Genomic DNA, 16,446 nt, shown 5'->3' on the forward strand with positions numbered 1-16,446 from the left:
GAGAGCTAGCCCTTTTCCGTATTGGCCAAGCCCCCTGTATTATGAACGTTCCACGTTCTTGTGAATATCATCGTCCAAGTCGATAAAAAATATTAATCAACAGATTCGTTGGCCATACTAGGGAATGCAAGACTTTAGTCGACATAATCATCCTCCCCATCTCCACCCTTGCCATTGGCATCCTTGCGAATGGGAATCTTGATGCCCTGAGCGGCAAACGTCTTGCTCAAAGGCGTGCTTTCGCAGACTCCGGGGAATTTCTTGGCGGAATAAACATTAAACACCTCGCTAAAACAAGACGCCAATATCGGAGCCCTTCCTGTATTGACCTTTCCAGCCCCTCCGGGAGCGCCGACGTTGACAAAAGAGAATCGTAAGCTATGCAGGCAAGTTAGCATCTCCGCTTGTACGAGCTGTGCCAAGGAACCGCCTTACCGAAATGGTCCTTCTGTTCGCACACTCAGATCTTGCAGGACAAACCAGATACCGAGATGGTCCGTTGTATCAGTTAGGCGAAAGGCGCTTGCGGCCAAGCTGCCTATGAGATTCCGTGTGAACATACCCTGAGGCTGGCCACCGACCACGGCCATTTTCGTCAGGGAGTTTGGATCCATATATCCTCCAAAAGCCGCTCCAGGGAGCCCCGCATCCGAGCCATACGTCTGATGCCGTGGAAAATACTGTGTCGGGGGCCCGTATGTGGTAGGTTGATACGCTGCAGAGCCTGCAAATTTTTGATTAGAATGGTCTGCACATTATCAATACAAGATGGGCAGTCTTCGCGACAAAGTACCTTGGGTGATGTAAGTAGACTGGGGAGGCTGAGGAGGCTGAGTCTGGTATTCTGGGGGGTAGTTTGCAGTGTGTGGCAGACTATAAGTGGCGTCACGACTCGGAGGAGGGATATTTTGGCCGTATGTCGAGTGCGAGCTATCTGCAATTGTGATGGATGCATATGGATACGATACTGCGGTTGCTGATTGACTGCTTGTGGAAGATCGAACGAGGTTGACCTCGCGTGTGCCCTCTTCGTTCCACAGATCAACGTTAAGTACAAACATGGAATGGTCAATATCACTGAGATTGAATAGGTTAGAATGAGCCTAAACTCGTCGACATATCAGACCGCACTAGGCTGTACATACTTGCAGTCTATCTCCTTTCCGGTAGCGAGATCGGTGATGACAAGCCGTACGCAGGGCGGTGGTGTAATTGGCCGTCGATCCTATGGGGCTGTGAGCAGTCTGGTGGAAGTCGATGCATGAGGGATGACCAAGAGCAACTGACCTTGTCACCGAAGCCGCACATGCGGGCTCGTCGAGGCTGCTGGACTACATCAAGGCTTGGAAGCTGGATTAGCTGCGTTCGATCAAAAAGGATAGCAGCGTGTCGAGGCAAACTAACTGGTACTTGCGACCCGTAAGCTCGTCGCTCTTTGAGAATGGAACGAGCATACTTGCCGACCCAACCTGCTGTCCCTCGGCGTGGATCAAGGCACTGAACGATTCGCGAGACCCGGATTGGCGTTCGAGGACATGCTGAGGAGGAAGAGAAGGAGGAGGAGGAGGAGGCTGCTGCTGATCTCTCTGCTCGTTGGACGCAGGGTCCAGCACCCGCGGTGGCAAAGGCTCATGCTGGTGTTGCTGGGGGTGTGTGTTGTAGGCGTTGATGGGTGGCGGCAGCTGGTGGTCTCGTTCCTGGTGGTGATGGCCCTGGACCTGGCCCTGACCCTGGTGAGGTTGAAAGTGAGGTTGCAGGTGTGGAGGAGCTTGACTCTGGATTGGAGAATGGGGTCCAGCACCAGCACCAGTAGGAAGTGGATGGCGCGGCTGGTGATGGTACAGATGGTCCAGAGACGCGGAGTTTGACGCCGAGCTGGGACTTACAACTGGAGGGAGAGACGGCACAGAGCCATGGCCTCCGATAGGCGCCTGCCGGGGCGCATCCGAAGAGCCATAGGCCGAGTTCATGGTTTCGAGGTCGGATGGTCAACCGAAGCTGGCATTACCTGTGGATATTCTCAGACAAAGTGACAGACACGGAGCATACAAGTCAGGTAAGGATGCAGGACTCTAGCGGCCTGCCTAGCCCTGAAGCGGGATAGCAGTATCCCACTCGAGGCTGTCTTGTCTTGGTTTAAAGAGATGAAGGTGTTTAGTGGGAACCTGGCGCGTGCTTGGTTGGGATGGAGTTTATGTTGGAATTTATATATTACCTTGCTCGGAAAGGGCTTAGTCGTATCGACGCGTGCGGGCAAGACTAAGATATTCGTATATGACTAATCATCATACTAATTTAGAAACAGGTGTATTTTGTTTTTTAAAGTGTAGCATGTTAAATATTTGTTAGTAAAGAAGTTAATTTAATCATAATTCTAAAATTTGATATATTACGCATTATATAACCAATAGCTGTCTAGTTAAAACAGTTAAACCCAAAGGCATGAAATTCCGGCCGTCGTCTTGAAAACAAAATATAATAATAACAATAATAAAGAAATAAGGATAAAAATATAAAAAACAAAAGTCTAACCAATTACCATACAGCGTTCCCATAACTTGAAACCCCAATACTAGCAAGAAATCCCCCCCGCATAGCACCGGCACCATGTCTCATACCTGTAGCCGTCTAGGTCGCCTGACCGCACCGCCCCATGACACAAACACATGAAGGCATCATCTCTTCCCAATCGATAAACGTCATAACAGTCATACGGAAGTCAAGGCAAAAAACACTGCCCCAAGTCTCAAGACTTCTCCTGCTTCCGACGCTGCGGCTCTGGGCCCCTAGAGATTCCAGAGACAACCGAAGACAAGTCCACTTCAGCTTCTGTAGCCGTCTCGTGCTTCTCGTTGGGCTGGAATCGTTTAAGAACAGCCGAGATCATCATAATAAACCAGTAAAAGTTGAGAAAGTTGAGAGTGAGATTTGACACGAGATATGACGTTGCAAGCCAAGAGGGGACAGTGGTCTCTGACGTCGCATAAATCATGACGGGCGATTGAGAAAACGCCTTTGCTGGGTGAGCATTGACAGCAGAGAATATGTCTCTAAATACGCAAAACGATTGAAAGGTGCCATAGATGAGTCGGCAAGAGAAGAAGCTGAAGAGCAGAAGAATGCCGTTGTACAGCTGAGCGCGGGATCCAGTCATGTTGACCTTGTCAAAAAACCAATGAATGTTGAGGAAGGGCGTGGAAAGCTCCCATAAGATGAAGGTAGGTCCGTAGTAGTTGACAAAGGGACGCTGGTGAATAGTTAGTAGGAAACATCAATGCATCTTTGGAGAAACAACATACAAATCCAAGAGTGTAGACCAGCAGAGCTGCGATCGCGTGCGCAAGAGTTCCGAGCCCAAACACATCCAGGTTCAAGCTGGTCACAAACAGATCCCATACAAAATAGCCAGCCGCCAAAGCCTGGACCATACCTAAAGCACCGGTATATCCCCATACTCTCTCTTCCTGATCCATATTGCCTCTCTCTTGATCTACTACCATGACCCAGAGGGCAATGATGTTGATCAAGGTGCTTTGGATAAAAGACACCACGTGAGCATCCCAGTTAAGTCGTCGTTTGCGAGATAACTTGGAATAGTGTTGAGGTGCTATTATTCTTGACAGAATCGGCGAAATGGGCCAGAAAATGAGTGAATAGAATATGGCAGACAGAAGCACTTCGTGGATGTGCAGTGGCAGCGAAGGGAGGTTGTATCGGTCACTGAACGGCTGCACCAGCTCGGACAGCCATGGTATTGGCGGGATGAAGAAGGGATCCTTCATTGTAGACTATCTCGAGATCGATCGCAGCGGGAGGGGTTTCGTCTATGGCGGGGATATGTAAAGGTAGAAGTTGTTGAGCTTTGTTGGAGTTGCAGGTGTCGAAGTGTAAGTAGTACTTAGGTAGGCAAGCAGGCAGGGAAACTTTATTAGGGGCGGAACAATAGCTAAGGGACCTAGCCTAAGGAGGGGCTCGCTCACATGAGGGTCCCAACAAGCTGGCTAGAGGTAGCAGTACTAAGGCAATAAGGGTAGCATATGTATGAAGATAAGCGATAACACAAGTACATCCTTGCAGGGAATCACTACCACAGATTCCACTACTAAACTTGTATATCCCAAGTACTTTGAGCTCTGTTGTTTGTAAACGAAATGCGTACCTACCTTACGTATGTATGTGGAGCATTGAATCTGGGCTGTGCATCATAAAAAGATGTAATTATACATGAAATAGGCTCATGCAAATAAATGTTATTCGTGCTTTTTTTTTCTTTTTTCTTTTTTCTTTTTTTGCTTTTCCTCTTCTCTGTCACTCCCTGTGTATTAGGTAGTACCTACCTGGGTACTGCAACCAAGTACATACGAGCTCCGTGCTACCTGACCTGAGCTGTGCGTACAAGGTAATATTATTTTATACACATGTTAGATTGAATATGGAGCATCTCTTACTCCTTTAGGAGATTTCGTAAGGCCGCTGGCTACTTGCTGCTACGTACCTGGGATTATGCACTAGATGAAGGGAGGGCCGAATCCACTGCATTAAGGACTCTTGAGCTAAGAGGCGACTTAGCACACGGTTGCCCGTGCCTTGCTGCGGCTACTGTACGAGTACTTGTTTATTCGTCACCCTGTTTCATACAGTAGGGAGTCCGCCATCCCCAAGGAGCATCCTGTGCTCCTTGACCGTCACGATGAATGGGGACCTGAGTCTCTCTCAGGCTCTCGGAGGACTTCGAATCGCCAATCCCGACGATGCTACTGATGCTGTCCACGACGACCCGAAGCCGTCGGCACCCCCAGACGATGTCGAAGCTTACAGGAACGCTTCGCAGCCCCAATCTCAATTTCAATCCCAACCTCAACGCACCCTACACTCCTCCGACGGCTTGCGGGTGACGCTCTCCGATGCAACAGCAGGATCCGACGTCGTGTCTGGTCCAGGGGCGCAATACCTTGGCCGAGAACCCAGCCAAAGGGCGCCTTCACGCTACCATCACCCACCCCAGCCCGCGATTTCACGACAGCCGTCCCAGCGCGAGGGCAGTGCTGCTTCGAGTGCCAAATCTCAGGCATTCGCCGGCGATGCCCCCGTCCCAACAACCAGCGAAGAATGGAAAGACCGCGGCGCTGCCGTTGGTGTACGCCGAGAGCTCGACAAAAGCGGCCGTCCGGTCGTTCGACAGATCAAAAAAGGAGTTCGAGACTTCTCCTTTGGACGGGTGCTCGGAGAGGGCTCATACAGCACCGTATATCTAGCGACCGACCGCCAGACGCTCAAGGAGTACGCCATCAAAGTTTTAGAAAAGAGACACATCATCAAGGAGAAGAAGATCAAATACGTCAATATCGAAAAGAACACATTAAATCGCTTGACCGAGCACCCTGGCATTGTTCGTCTGTACTACACGTTCCAAGACGAGACGTCCCTCTACTACGTGCTTGATCTATGCAATGGCGGCGAGCTGCTCGGCGTGCTGAAGAGGACCGGCACGTTTGATGTTGAATGTACCAGATACTATGGGGCCCAGATTCTCGACGCCATTGACTACATGCACTCTCGAGGAGTTATACACCGTGACTTGAAACCAGAAAACGTACTACTCGATGACCAGATGCACGTCAAGATTACAGATTTCGGCACAGCCAGGCTCCTCAACGACCCCCGAACCACGCAGGACGGCAACGCCGACGGTGGCGATGGACTCGACACGGATAATCGTAACGACGATGGCCGTGCGGCATCTTTTGTTGGTACGGCTGAATACGTGAGTCCTGAGCTGCTTACGCACAAGAATGCTTGCAAGGCTAGCGACCTTTGGGCTTTTGGGTGTATCATCTATCAGCTACTGGCTGGACGGCCACCCTTCAAGGCCGGCAGCGAATACCTGACGTTCCAGAAGATTGTCAACTTGGAATACGAATTTCCTCAAGGATTTCCTCCTTTGGCACGAGACTTGGTGGAGCGATGCCTTGTTCTTGACCCGGCTAGGAGACTCACCATCGAGCATATCAAGAATCATGAGTTCTTCAGCGGCCAGCCTTTTGGAAGAACTTTGTGGAGGTCTAAAGCTCCACGACTGCGTCCTTATGTCCCACCCGCCCAGGAACCAAACATCATCCAGCTCAACAACTTTTCAACAAGCCCTAGCCCGAACACCCGAGCACAGCCACCAAACAGCTCGCAAGGTAATCCAGTGAACGGCAATAACCGACCTGCCCGCATCATCACGGAGTTGCCACCCCCGACACAACTGGACATTGAGTGGTCTCCAGTGCTTACACGAAACAACGAACGCATCTTGAAGCTTGGCGACATGATGGTTCTTTCCACGCCAATACCCAATGGATCCAACGGGAAGGGGTCTGACGAGGGCCATAGGAAACTGGCTCGATTCTTTGGTGGAAGCACGACCAAAAAGAGGCAGAGGCTCGTCATGGTCACTTCAAGCGGCCGTATCTTGTTGGCTCCAGCTGGTGGTGAAGAGAAGAGAGCAAAGCAGGAGCTGTCGCTTCTGGCACCGGATACAACGTGGAAAACTCATCAGGATGCCAAGGGCCAGTACGTATGGTGTCTCGATACGGTAAGACCCTCTAACCCCCTTTCCCCCCTAATTATTTACTTTTTAAGCATGAATCTCATAAATTGCATAGGGCGGCCAACACTTTACATTTGAAGAAACAAAGACTGCATCTAGTTCTGGGGGCGACCATGCGTTTGCTGAAGAGTGGGTGGAAAGCCTAGAGAGGGCCAGAGACATGGCATTGTCACAACAGACGCTGGCAGCTGATGCCGGCTTTGGCGAGATGTCGTCAACAGTATCAACACCATCCAGCACTCTAGTTGGCAGGGGGAACACTTCAGATGGCTTTGCCGGCAGCGACCGATCTGGGCGTAACCATTTGAGCAAAGGCCAAGCCAGCATTGAAGACCCCGCGCCGTCAAAAAGGAACCGCTTTAGCAAGAGACAATCACGCAATGGTCTAGGACCTGCATTCTAACCCCAACCCCAAGGTCAAGACACAAATTGATGTTGGGAAGCTAATCGAAGTGGAGGAATTGTCCCACGTCTTAGCAAATGACTTGACTTCAGACATTTTACTTGACAGGGTGTTTTTATCACATTGAGTACAATGGCAACATGAAGAGCGCAGCGCATCATTGCCTTGTTGATTTTCGTCTTTTAGAGCGAGACTTAGTCGCAGCGCACATGTCTTTTCTTATTGTTTTCTCTCTCTCTCTAGCATTGGATGGTAGAATGGTTCTGGGCGAGGAGCCCTACTGCGCGGCAGCAGAAGCAAGCAGCAGCAGACAGAAGATGATGGCTGGTGTACCGGCATTTTTGTCGTCATAAGAAAGGGGACTCGAGGGGCCCATTCCCCCCCCTCCCGCCGTTTTTGTCTGTATAGTGTCTTGTCTTTAGGGATGTAGACCCGGTATAGTAGACGGCGCAAAAAGTTCCTTGGGGCACGATATAAATACTGCTATAAAGCGCGCCGATACATGGAGGTATGTTTTTGCCTGGTATATATAGGTTTAGCACTGGTTGATATACAAGTAATAAACGTTGCACAATAAGATGATTGACAACTTGTTATTAATATTAATATGGTTACATAATAATTGACATTCGATTCTTTCTCTATAACATAGATACAGATATGTAGACAAGCAAGACGAGGTAATTCAACCATCATTTTATGGGACAAGCTAGGTGTTAAGAAAGATGAGCCAGCGGCTTGTTGGTTGGTGTAGCGCTAGATTCGCCGTGCAGTAGCTTCATAGCCTACCATCACTGACATGTGGCAGATTGGGGCTTATTAGAGGTAAGTACACCATGCCCATCTACAGAGTATTCTATATCGCGTTTTACATACCATTTGCGGGCTTAATAGAGGTATGCTGCGACATGCCCGATACTTGACATCTGATAGGTGGAGTTGGGCTGTCTGGCTGGGTTCAGAAATACTAAGTCAAACCCAATGGATGACTTGCATTACATGCTGGTGCACTTTTTGGTACCGGTTTCGGAGGGCCCCGAAAGACTCAAAGAAACAATTCCGTTGTTAGCGCTTTTTTGCGCATGTTCGACTCGAGTGGCTTTCTGGCAGAGAATCGGATCCGTTCCGTCATTTTCAATTGTATGACTCGAGTCGCAAAAGACAGTCCCACTTGCTTTCGACGACTTACTTTGTACTTTTCTTCCCACCCCTCCATCGTCAAAGGCCATTGGCGACATTGTTTCTCTCTTGTCACTATCGCCGTCGTTTGTCGCAACAATGGATCTCGTTAACAGGTGAGTCTTGGAGGCAATTATATGGCGTTGGCTGGGAATTCTTCATTCCGTCGTATAAGGGAACAAGATATGCTGACTCTTTTCTCTCTCGTCTTAGTCTCAACGGACGCCTGCTCTTTGCCGTGCCAAAAAGTTAGTTTCCTTGATCGCAACAGCATATCCTGTAATCGGCGCTGATCTTTTCTTTTCTTTTCTACAGAGGGCCGATTGAACCATGCTACCCTAAATCTCCTCGAAGGTGCCGACATCCAGTTCCGCAGAGAAAACCGCCTCGACATTGCCCTCGTCAAGAACCTCCCGATAGCCCTCATCTTCCTGCCCGCCGCCGATATCCCGACATTCGTTGGCCAGGGCCGCGTCGACTTGGGAATCACCGGATGGGATCAGGTCAAGGAGCACGATGCTGGCGTCAATGCCTCTGCGGCCACCGCGGGAGCTGCGGGCACTGAGAGTATCATGGAACTCGAGTTTGGCTCATGCAAGCTCCAGGTCCAAGTTCCTGAGAAGGGCGTGTACGCTACTAGCGCAGACCTCGTTGGCCGTACCATTGGTACGAGCTTCGTGAACTTGACTGCAGAGTACTTTGCTCAGTTGGAGGCTAAGGCAAACGGCGGTTCGCCTTCTGGAAAGCTTCAGACTACAATTATCGAGCTGAGTGGCAGTGTTGAGGCGGCATGCGCATTGGGCGTCGCCGATGGCATCGTCGATCTTGTTGGTAAGTTGATCTTTTACATGCTTGCCTTCCTTTGCTGTCATTCTTTCGCAACTAACTCGTCGCAGAATCAGGAGAGACCATGAGAGCTGCGGGACTAAAAGCCATCGACACAGTTGTCGAGTCAACTGCCGTCCTTATCAAGTCTCGCTCACCATCCAACCCCGAGCTGGTCGATCTGATTGCCTCGCGGATACGTGGTGTCATCACCGCCCAGCGATATGTCCTTTGCCAATACAACATTGAACGATCAGGTGTCGAAGCAGCTACGAAGATCACCCCCGGAAAGCGGGCCCCAACTATCACAACGCTGGACGACGGCTGGGTTGCCGTGAGCTCAATGGTTGAGAAGAAGAAGATTGCTGTGGTTATGGATGAATTGACCCGGGTGGGAGCCCACGACATTCTGGTCCTGGACATTCACAACACACGATAATGTCTATTTCGAAATGAAGATGCTGTCCAACATATGAGAAAAGGGGGAGGTCAAGATACTGGCAACATGGGGAAAAGGGAGTAAGGCAAAAGTCGCAAAAGAAAGAAATTCACAAAGAGGTTCATGCGTTAGATAGATTACGGCTAAACAAAATTAACTCGCTTGTAAATATGTTTATTCTAAAATGTATTTCCCAATATTTTCCCATCTATATCGCCCAGCGATAATTAGGGCAAATCATCATATCTATATGAGCTTCTGTCTGTGCTTCGTAAAGTCGCGCTGCGTCGAATGCTGTCTATCCATACTGAGCCGTCCAGCATGTCCTGGACCGAGTCCAGATTACCATCGTCTGGTACCGGACGTTCCAATTCCGCAACCGTCGCTTCCCGAACATCTGGCATTTCAAGCTCGAAGCTGAATGTTGAAATGCCTCCGCTCTCCTCGTTTGCCGATAACGATTCGCGAGGGAGGCCGAGGGGGTGATTGTGCATGGCGCCGCCATCTGCTATCGACTCCGGAGGCCAGGCCGACTTTCTGTGTCCATCTTCACCAGCACCCGTGCCAAGTTGTGACAGCTTCGCTTCTGTCTGTGCAGAGAAAGAGTCGTCTTCGTCATCTTCAACTAGAATATCCGGGATCCTAAGCTGCGGGATGGTTGTCATGCGCGAGGCTCGCTTTCGCTCCATGTGTGCTTTAAATTTCCGTGACCAGTATCTGCGCCAATCTAGTCAGCTCGCCGTCCAGGTACGTATGTTCAGGGGCCCAGAAAATTTTACTCACAGTGTATCAAAGAACCCCTGCACGATCCGTCGTCGGATACCTTCGTCGACACGCTGTAGTCGTGCTCGCCGCCGCAAAAACTCCTCAAGCCTGTACATTCGTTAGCAAATCTGAGCTTCATCTATAGCTCAGCGGTAAGAACTCACCTTAGACTCTTGCTATCATTGATAATATTGTAATGGGCAAGAATCATCAAAACATCAGTGAAAGCGATTCCCTTATCGGGATCGGCGCTGACGAGAACTTCTTCGTAGAAGATATTGAATCGATGACGGCGTTTGCGAATCTTCTTGACGTCCAAATGGCTGAGCCTCTCATTTAATTTGTTGATATCAATGTCATTTAGCGCAGCCATCGAGACTATCGAGGTATGGCGAGACATCCTGATATCTTCGCGAACATCTTCCAGGATTTGCCGTACAGAATCCTCTGCTTCATATATCCGCATCTGGAACACGCCGGATAATTCACCGAGCAGACGCGGAAAGGCTTCCTTGGTGATATAGCCAGTTCCGGCTGGATCTACACTCCGCCAAGCTTCCTTGAATCTACGAATCTCATCTCGATCAACCGCAGACATGCCAGACGAACGCTGGTAGACATAACTGAAGCTTTCGAAAATCAACGAGACAAACAGATTCACGAAGATATACATGCTGACAATATTCCAGGCGATAAACAAGAACCTGGCCCATGGCTTGCTGCCGCAGTCGCTGTCGAAAAAGCTTTCAGCTTCGACGCAGAGCGGCGGCTCGATGCCGGCGTAGTCTTCCATGATTTGATTCCATCCTTCTCCTAGGCTCATTCTAAATAAGAAGATCAAAGCCATCGGAACTGTTCTAAAGTTGATGTCGCTTCCCTCATTGTCTCCAAAGCGGGTCAGGCTGAAGGTCTGCGTCATTGCAATGGCAAAGACAAGGAAAAAGACGAACCAGGTGGCCAGGAGGTTACCAATCACAGGCAAACTCGCCGCGGCCGTCTTGAACAGCTGATCCAGAGCGTCGTTCCGAGGTATCACCAAGAGAACAATGGCCACTAAGAATATCTTTTGCAGCTGCACATATGTGTCAGCTCTAGCGTCTGCAATCAACAGTGCTAGAGTAGCAATAAAAGCTCCTGATACAGCCACGAGAGAGTACAGATCCCAAGAGCTTCGTCGGAAACGCGTCCAACCCAGACCTAGTATTCGGATGGTGATGTTGCTGATGTATATCAGGTTGAAGAGTAAAAACACGTATTCACGAGTCGTAGTCCACCAGGATGGCTCGTCATTGAATTCGGCAACTAGCAAAGCCAGATGCAAAACTAGCACCACGGTAACCGCTTGGTACCACTTGCCTCTCTTTTCAATGGCTCTCTTGTGACACCATTTCTTCCATTTGTTTTCCGATTCATCATATGAGCTTTTTGACGGTGAAATGTGGCGCAGAAGCTTTCGCAATTCAAGCCATGATCGCTGCTCTGCTGTAAGATATGCAACGCCAGTCTGCTCTGTGTAATTTCTCATAAAGACGGAGATGAACAGAGTAAGGATGAAGACAGTTGCCAACAGGTTGAATACAACGAAAAACATGGCATTCCCCTGATTGGCCGCATCCTGTGGCTGCATACCGCGACCAACAATTGCTTGAGCAGCAAAAGAGACATCCACCCATCCTTCTTGACTGACGATCTGAAACAAGGTGAAGAGCGACGAACCGAAGTCATCAAAACTGAAATATGGATTTGCTGCCACCCTTGGTGCCAAAATCGGCCAATCGCTCGAATAAGGAGTGCTATTGAATTCACCGAAACATTGGGATAGGAGGGATATGTCGCCAGAATCATTGCAAGACACTAGCTCTCCATTGAAGAGATTTAAGCCGTAAATGGCAAATGGAATCAGCAGAGAAATGGATACGAATGCGGCCTATGACAGTGTTAGCAGTCTCTAGTAAGGGTAAATGGAATACAGTGTTCTTCATACACCTAAAAGTTTCCACCATCCGACTATGATGAGTGAGTGAAACGTGTCCCGCGCGCTGTCGCTAACATTCAATAGTCGAAGGGCTCGAAGGGCTTTGAATGCACCCAATGCTCTCGAGATGGCACCATCATCGATAAGTAATGTTACAACATTTATCCATAGCGTAACCAGCACAACTGCGTCAATGATACCCCACGAGCTACGTAGGAATGCATTGGGCGTCCATAATAGGCCGTCGGCGATTATCTTGATGATAGCCTCGATTGTGAAGATGACAGCAAAGGCCATGTCTGTCCAGATATACCATTGAGTCATGGTAGCAGGATGGTGATCTCGGTACTCCTTCTGATAGAGCGGTGTTGTGACACATGCTATTACAACCATTGCAAAGACTGAGGCGTAGATGAAAGTCGATATCGTGTACCAGGCTATCCTGTTGGGTTCGACACCGTCGAAGCGCTCAAGGCCTCTTGCTGGGCCTACAAGACTTTGGCAAAATCGCCGGATGCGACTGGTGGGAGGGAAAATGTATAACGAGGTATTGTATCGTGGATACTGAGCGAGATAATCTCGCTGGGCTTTACGGCGAGCCGACGTTGCTGTTACCGCCTGCCGAGCCATCTGTCGAGGGTCCAAGGTGCCATTCGGACCGTCAAAGCGGATATTTGAGTAAAAGGGGTTGGGCTCGCTCTTATGGATCCGGGACCATATCTTCTTTAAAAACCCCGGCCGACCATCCCCCATCAGCCTCGTCGTGCTCCGTTGCGGCGGGCCTCTGTGCTCTGGATTAAGACGGAGAGGGTCGGCCACTTCATCATCTAAAAACTCCTGTACCACGGTATCCTTGAGAAGCATCTCCATCATGCCTGGGCCATAATCCAATGGATCCTTGCGGCGGCGAGATTTTCCCCAGCTAAAGATTGTCGACAGCGTAAGATTATTGGCCGTACGCCCAAGTTCCTTCCTCTGAAGAAAGGCCTTGACTTGCTCTAGGCGCTTCTCGTCTTCCGACACATCAAAATTCTCCTGGATAACAGCAATAAACATGTTGATCAGGATGAAGAATGACAAAATGAACCAGCCTATTAGAAATATTGCACCAATCCAAGCCGTTTTCGTTGCTGTGGTATAAGAGGTGACCGAGTACAAGATAGCCGTCCAGTTCTCACTGGAAAGTATTTGATACATGCCGAGAAACGAGTTGAATATGGTGTTGAATGAGATGCGATTCAAGTTCCCGTCATCGTCATAAACGGGGATTTGCCCCCTGAAGAGCTGTGCAGCTAAGATTGCGACCAAGAAGGTCATCAAAAACACAAACAGCATAAGATTCCCAATACCTGCCGCGCTTCCCAGCACTAGCAAGATGAGTTTTCGCGTCACAGGGATTGCCAAGACAACTCGATATGCTCGAAGGACTTGAAAGACTGTGAGCCACGCATACACCCGAGTATTGTGAATAGGTGGAATGAGAATTGCGGAAGTGATTATAGCCAAGGCTAAATCAAATAAGTTCTGCCAACTCCGATGGAACCTAGGCCAGAAGGCCACAATTCGAATGATGATTTCAACATCAAGAAGTATAGTGACAACAATCTCGGCTGCGTTGATAAATTTTTCTCGAGTATGTGACATGGATGCACTACGGCAAGCTTCACTGAGTAGTGCAAAGGCAACAACAACTAACCAAAAGAACGAGGTTTTCCTGTATAAATTCTGAGCAGGCGAAATTTTCCGTTTCCGTTCGTCTGCGTGCGACTGTGAAGACGGTTCGGCTTCAACCGTAAAGGCACTCGACTTGCTTTCTTCACGAATGACCTGAAACGATGAAGTAATGACGGCTATCAGCAGGTTTGTCAACCACAACATCATAATCATGATTGCCGCGCCAAAAAAGAGAGCCGCTTGAGGGTAATCCGAGCCCATAGTGTAATACATCAAGTCAGAGAAAGTATTGGCACTCATGAGGACAAAGACCAACTCGAGGGAATGGAGGATGTTATCAAAGTTGACTGTTCCATTGTAAGGGTTATCCTGCTGCAGGCATATCGATCCTCTAGGGCACAGGAAACCTTTCCCTTCGGCAGTTCCTCTGGCCAGGTTGTCTAGCGATCCGGGGGTACTGAATTTCACCCAAGGTCGCGTGGCTCCAGTCGCATTATCCAAGTAGCCACCGCAAAATTCCATACTATTGGTGAATGAGGCTGTCAAATTGGTGGGATCTAACGGATCCAACCATACGCATTGTCGACTAAGGCTGGATTTGAAGCTTTGTATGCCGATGATAGCAAAGAGGAGCCAGAAGAAGCTGATAAGAAACGCTACACGAACAAGGAGAGGGGCTGCCTTCTTTAAACTTCTCAGGATAATCTATGTCGCATAAGTATGGCATCACAACAAGTCAGAGTGAATAGACTATCACTTACAGCAGTGCCGTGAGTAAGAGCTAGCAGTCTCAGAATGCGAAGACAGCTCAGCATTTTGAAGAGGAAAAAGTGGCGTCGGTTCTCAGTTCCACTGATACTTAGCCCGAAAGTAATCCAGAAAGAGACAACTGCAACAAAATCCATACGATTGAATGAATGACGCAAAAAGGCTCGACGTGCCAGTTGAAAGCGTTGCTGGTCCTCAATCGTCTTTGGACCAGTCTGGGGGCCCTGCATCAAGGTTGTAAAGGAGCGGGCAAAAGCAGGGGCTTGAGGTTGAGTTGACCGAACTCTTTTCGTTGACTTTTGTCGCTCGGGCCGAAAAATGGTTTTGTATCGATCTTCAACTGCTGCTCTGATGCCCCTTTGGCGATCAATGGTACTGTATTCTGCCGCATTTAATATGAACCCTGAAACCACAATTCTAGCACCAATCTCTAATGTGAATATGATAAAGAGCCCAAGCATAGTCCAGTCTATTGGTTTTTTACCCCATCGCTCTGAACGCTCATTGCCAGGACTGAAGACGTCTGGCCAGGATTCCACGGCAAGTAGAATCGTTTGAGCGATGATAAGGACTAAGATAAAGGGCTCGGTAAATGGATTGACCAGGATATCACACATCCATAATCTAAATCGGTTTTCTGGAGAAAATATGCCTAATGTTTTGCCCTTGAGGGGATTGAGAGGTTTTGCGCGAGCGGCGCGAGGTGGAATATCGGTAGTCAAGAACAGGTTCTGACTAGCCTTCTCCTCCCTCGAAGAAGCCGGTCGGCCATAATACGATTCGGCGCCATACGTCGTCGTTGCTGGGTTGGCCGGTCGTTCACTTGATGAGTCGCGGGAGCGGGAGCGATAACGTGAAGATCCCTGGTCGGTGATATCTGATTCTCCGCTAAGATTCACAACTCTCTGGGACATAGCCCTCACAATTGATCCGGCGCGATGAAAGGCTCCAGATGTAGACGGTGATCGCGATAGGCGAAAGTCTCCAGGATCCAGTGTTAACCCATAGCTTTGATGACCAGCGGATAGATAACCCGAATTCGAACCATGTCCAAAATTCTTTCCCTCTTGGTCACGGATTGGAGCGTTGTCGTCATCACGAACAGTCTGGAAACTGCTCCTAGCAAGGATTCCGTGAGCGTCATCGTTATGGGTGCCAGATATCGGTTGTACTCCCGCCGTAAGGGGAACTCTATCAGAATCTGAATAGTACGGATTCGCTGACTCTTCGATGTACTGCGAGCCTCCATCGAACGGGTGATATGAATCTGGAGCAAAGTGTGGTGATTGCGAGAGAGGCGGTGGAATATCGGGAGGAAGCGCTGCCTGCAGCGCCGTAGGATCTATATGCGAATCGAAGTTTATACTATCATGAGAAGACGAGCTATACGACGGGTGCCAGTAGGTCGACAGTCCAGGTTCGTTATTCGTCCTCGTTGGCTCGCGGTGGTTATCGGACGAATTGGCGCCTTGTAAAACCAGAGGTGGCGGGCGTACCGTCCGGTCGTCGTCTGGCCGCTCGGAGGACATTGTCACAAGCTCTCAAAGCGATATGCGTCGTAATCGTAGCACGGACTCGACATTACGGACTAGGCCCGACAGCTGGTCCCTTTGCTGGAATAAGCATCGGCCGACAATAGCCCCTCTGTGTAGTTTTTGAATAAGTATCCAAATAGTGTTTTGGGGGGAAAGGAATCGAATACCAACATCTAGCATATACACATATTGGATAATCACAAGCCGACTATCAATGGGCAGAGAACAGGGGTTTGGAGGCAGCTTCGCGTTTCACTTGCGCCACACTCCGTAATGATACAAGGTGGT

At 49.3% G+C, this 16,446-nt stretch overlaps 5 protein-coding genes across 5 annotated transcripts; 2 read left to right on the forward strand and 3 right to left on the reverse strand.

Moving 5' to 3' along the window:
- Positions 1 to 134: 134 nt before the first annotated feature.
- On the reverse strand, positions 135 to 1,970 carry T069G_01019 (velvet factor domain-containing protein; the record flags this gene model as incomplete). The annotated part of the gene is made up of 7 exons (XM_056168229.1): positions 135 to 378; positions 436 to 724; positions 794 to 873; positions 964 to 1,077; positions 1,146 to 1,225; positions 1,288 to 1,342; positions 1,405 to 1,970. 7 exons carry the CDS (start codon positions 1,968 to 1,970, stop codon positions 135 to 137), a joined length of 1,428 nt encoding a protein of 475 aa, XP_056033545.1.
- Positions 1,971 to 2,746: 776 nt separating this feature from the next.
- T069G_01020 (TLC domain-containing protein) lies at positions 2,747 to 3,782 on the reverse strand (the record flags this gene model as incomplete). The annotated part of the gene is made up of 3 exons (XM_056168230.1): positions 2,747 to 3,013; positions 3,059 to 3,247; positions 3,300 to 3,782. The coding sequence occupies 3 exons, from the start codon at positions 3,780 to 3,782 to the stop codon at positions 2,747 to 2,749; spliced, it is 939 nt and encodes a 312-aa protein (XP_056033546.1).
- Positions 3,783 to 4,690: 908 nt separating this feature from the next.
- Positions 4,691 to 6,998, forward strand: T069G_01021 (protein kinase domain-containing protein; the record flags this gene model as incomplete). Its single annotated transcript, XM_056168231.1, has 4 exons — positions 4,691 to 5,218; positions 5,270 to 5,746; positions 5,804 to 6,580; positions 6,651 to 6,998. 4 exons carry the CDS (start codon positions 4,691 to 4,693, stop codon positions 6,996 to 6,998), a joined length of 2,130 nt encoding a protein of 709 aa, XP_056033547.1.
- A 1,278-nt stretch (positions 6,999 to 8,276) lies between these two features.
- Positions 8,277 to 9,441, forward strand: T069G_01022 (ATP phosphoribosyltransferase domain-containing protein; the record flags this gene model as incomplete). The annotated part of the gene is made up of 4 exons (XM_056168232.1): positions 8,277 to 8,293; positions 8,391 to 8,425; positions 8,493 to 9,008; positions 9,074 to 9,441. The coding sequence occupies 4 exons, from the start codon at positions 8,277 to 8,279 to the stop codon at positions 9,439 to 9,441; spliced, it is 936 nt and encodes a 311-aa protein (XP_056033548.1).
- A 227-nt stretch (positions 9,442 to 9,668) lies between these two features.
- On the reverse strand, positions 9,669 to 16,152 carry T069G_01023 (ion transport protein domain-containing protein; the record flags this gene model as incomplete). Its single annotated transcript, XM_056168233.1, has 7 exons — positions 9,669 to 10,158; positions 10,225 to 10,314; positions 10,371 to 11,304; positions 11,398 to 12,133; positions 12,191 to 14,560; positions 14,617 to 15,890; positions 15,990 to 16,152. The coding sequence occupies 7 exons, from the start codon at positions 16,150 to 16,152 to the stop codon at positions 9,669 to 9,671; spliced, it is 6,057 nt and encodes a 2,018-aa protein (XP_056033549.1).
- Positions 16,153 to 16,446: the final 294 nt, after the last annotated feature.

Source organism: Trichoderma breve, chromosome 1, assembly GCF_028502605.1.
Source record: "Trichoderma breve strain T069 chromosome 1, whole genome shotgun sequence".
Classification (NCBI taxonomy): Eukaryota; Fungi; Ascomycota; class Sordariomycetes; order Hypocreales; family Hypocreaceae; genus Trichoderma; species Trichoderma breve.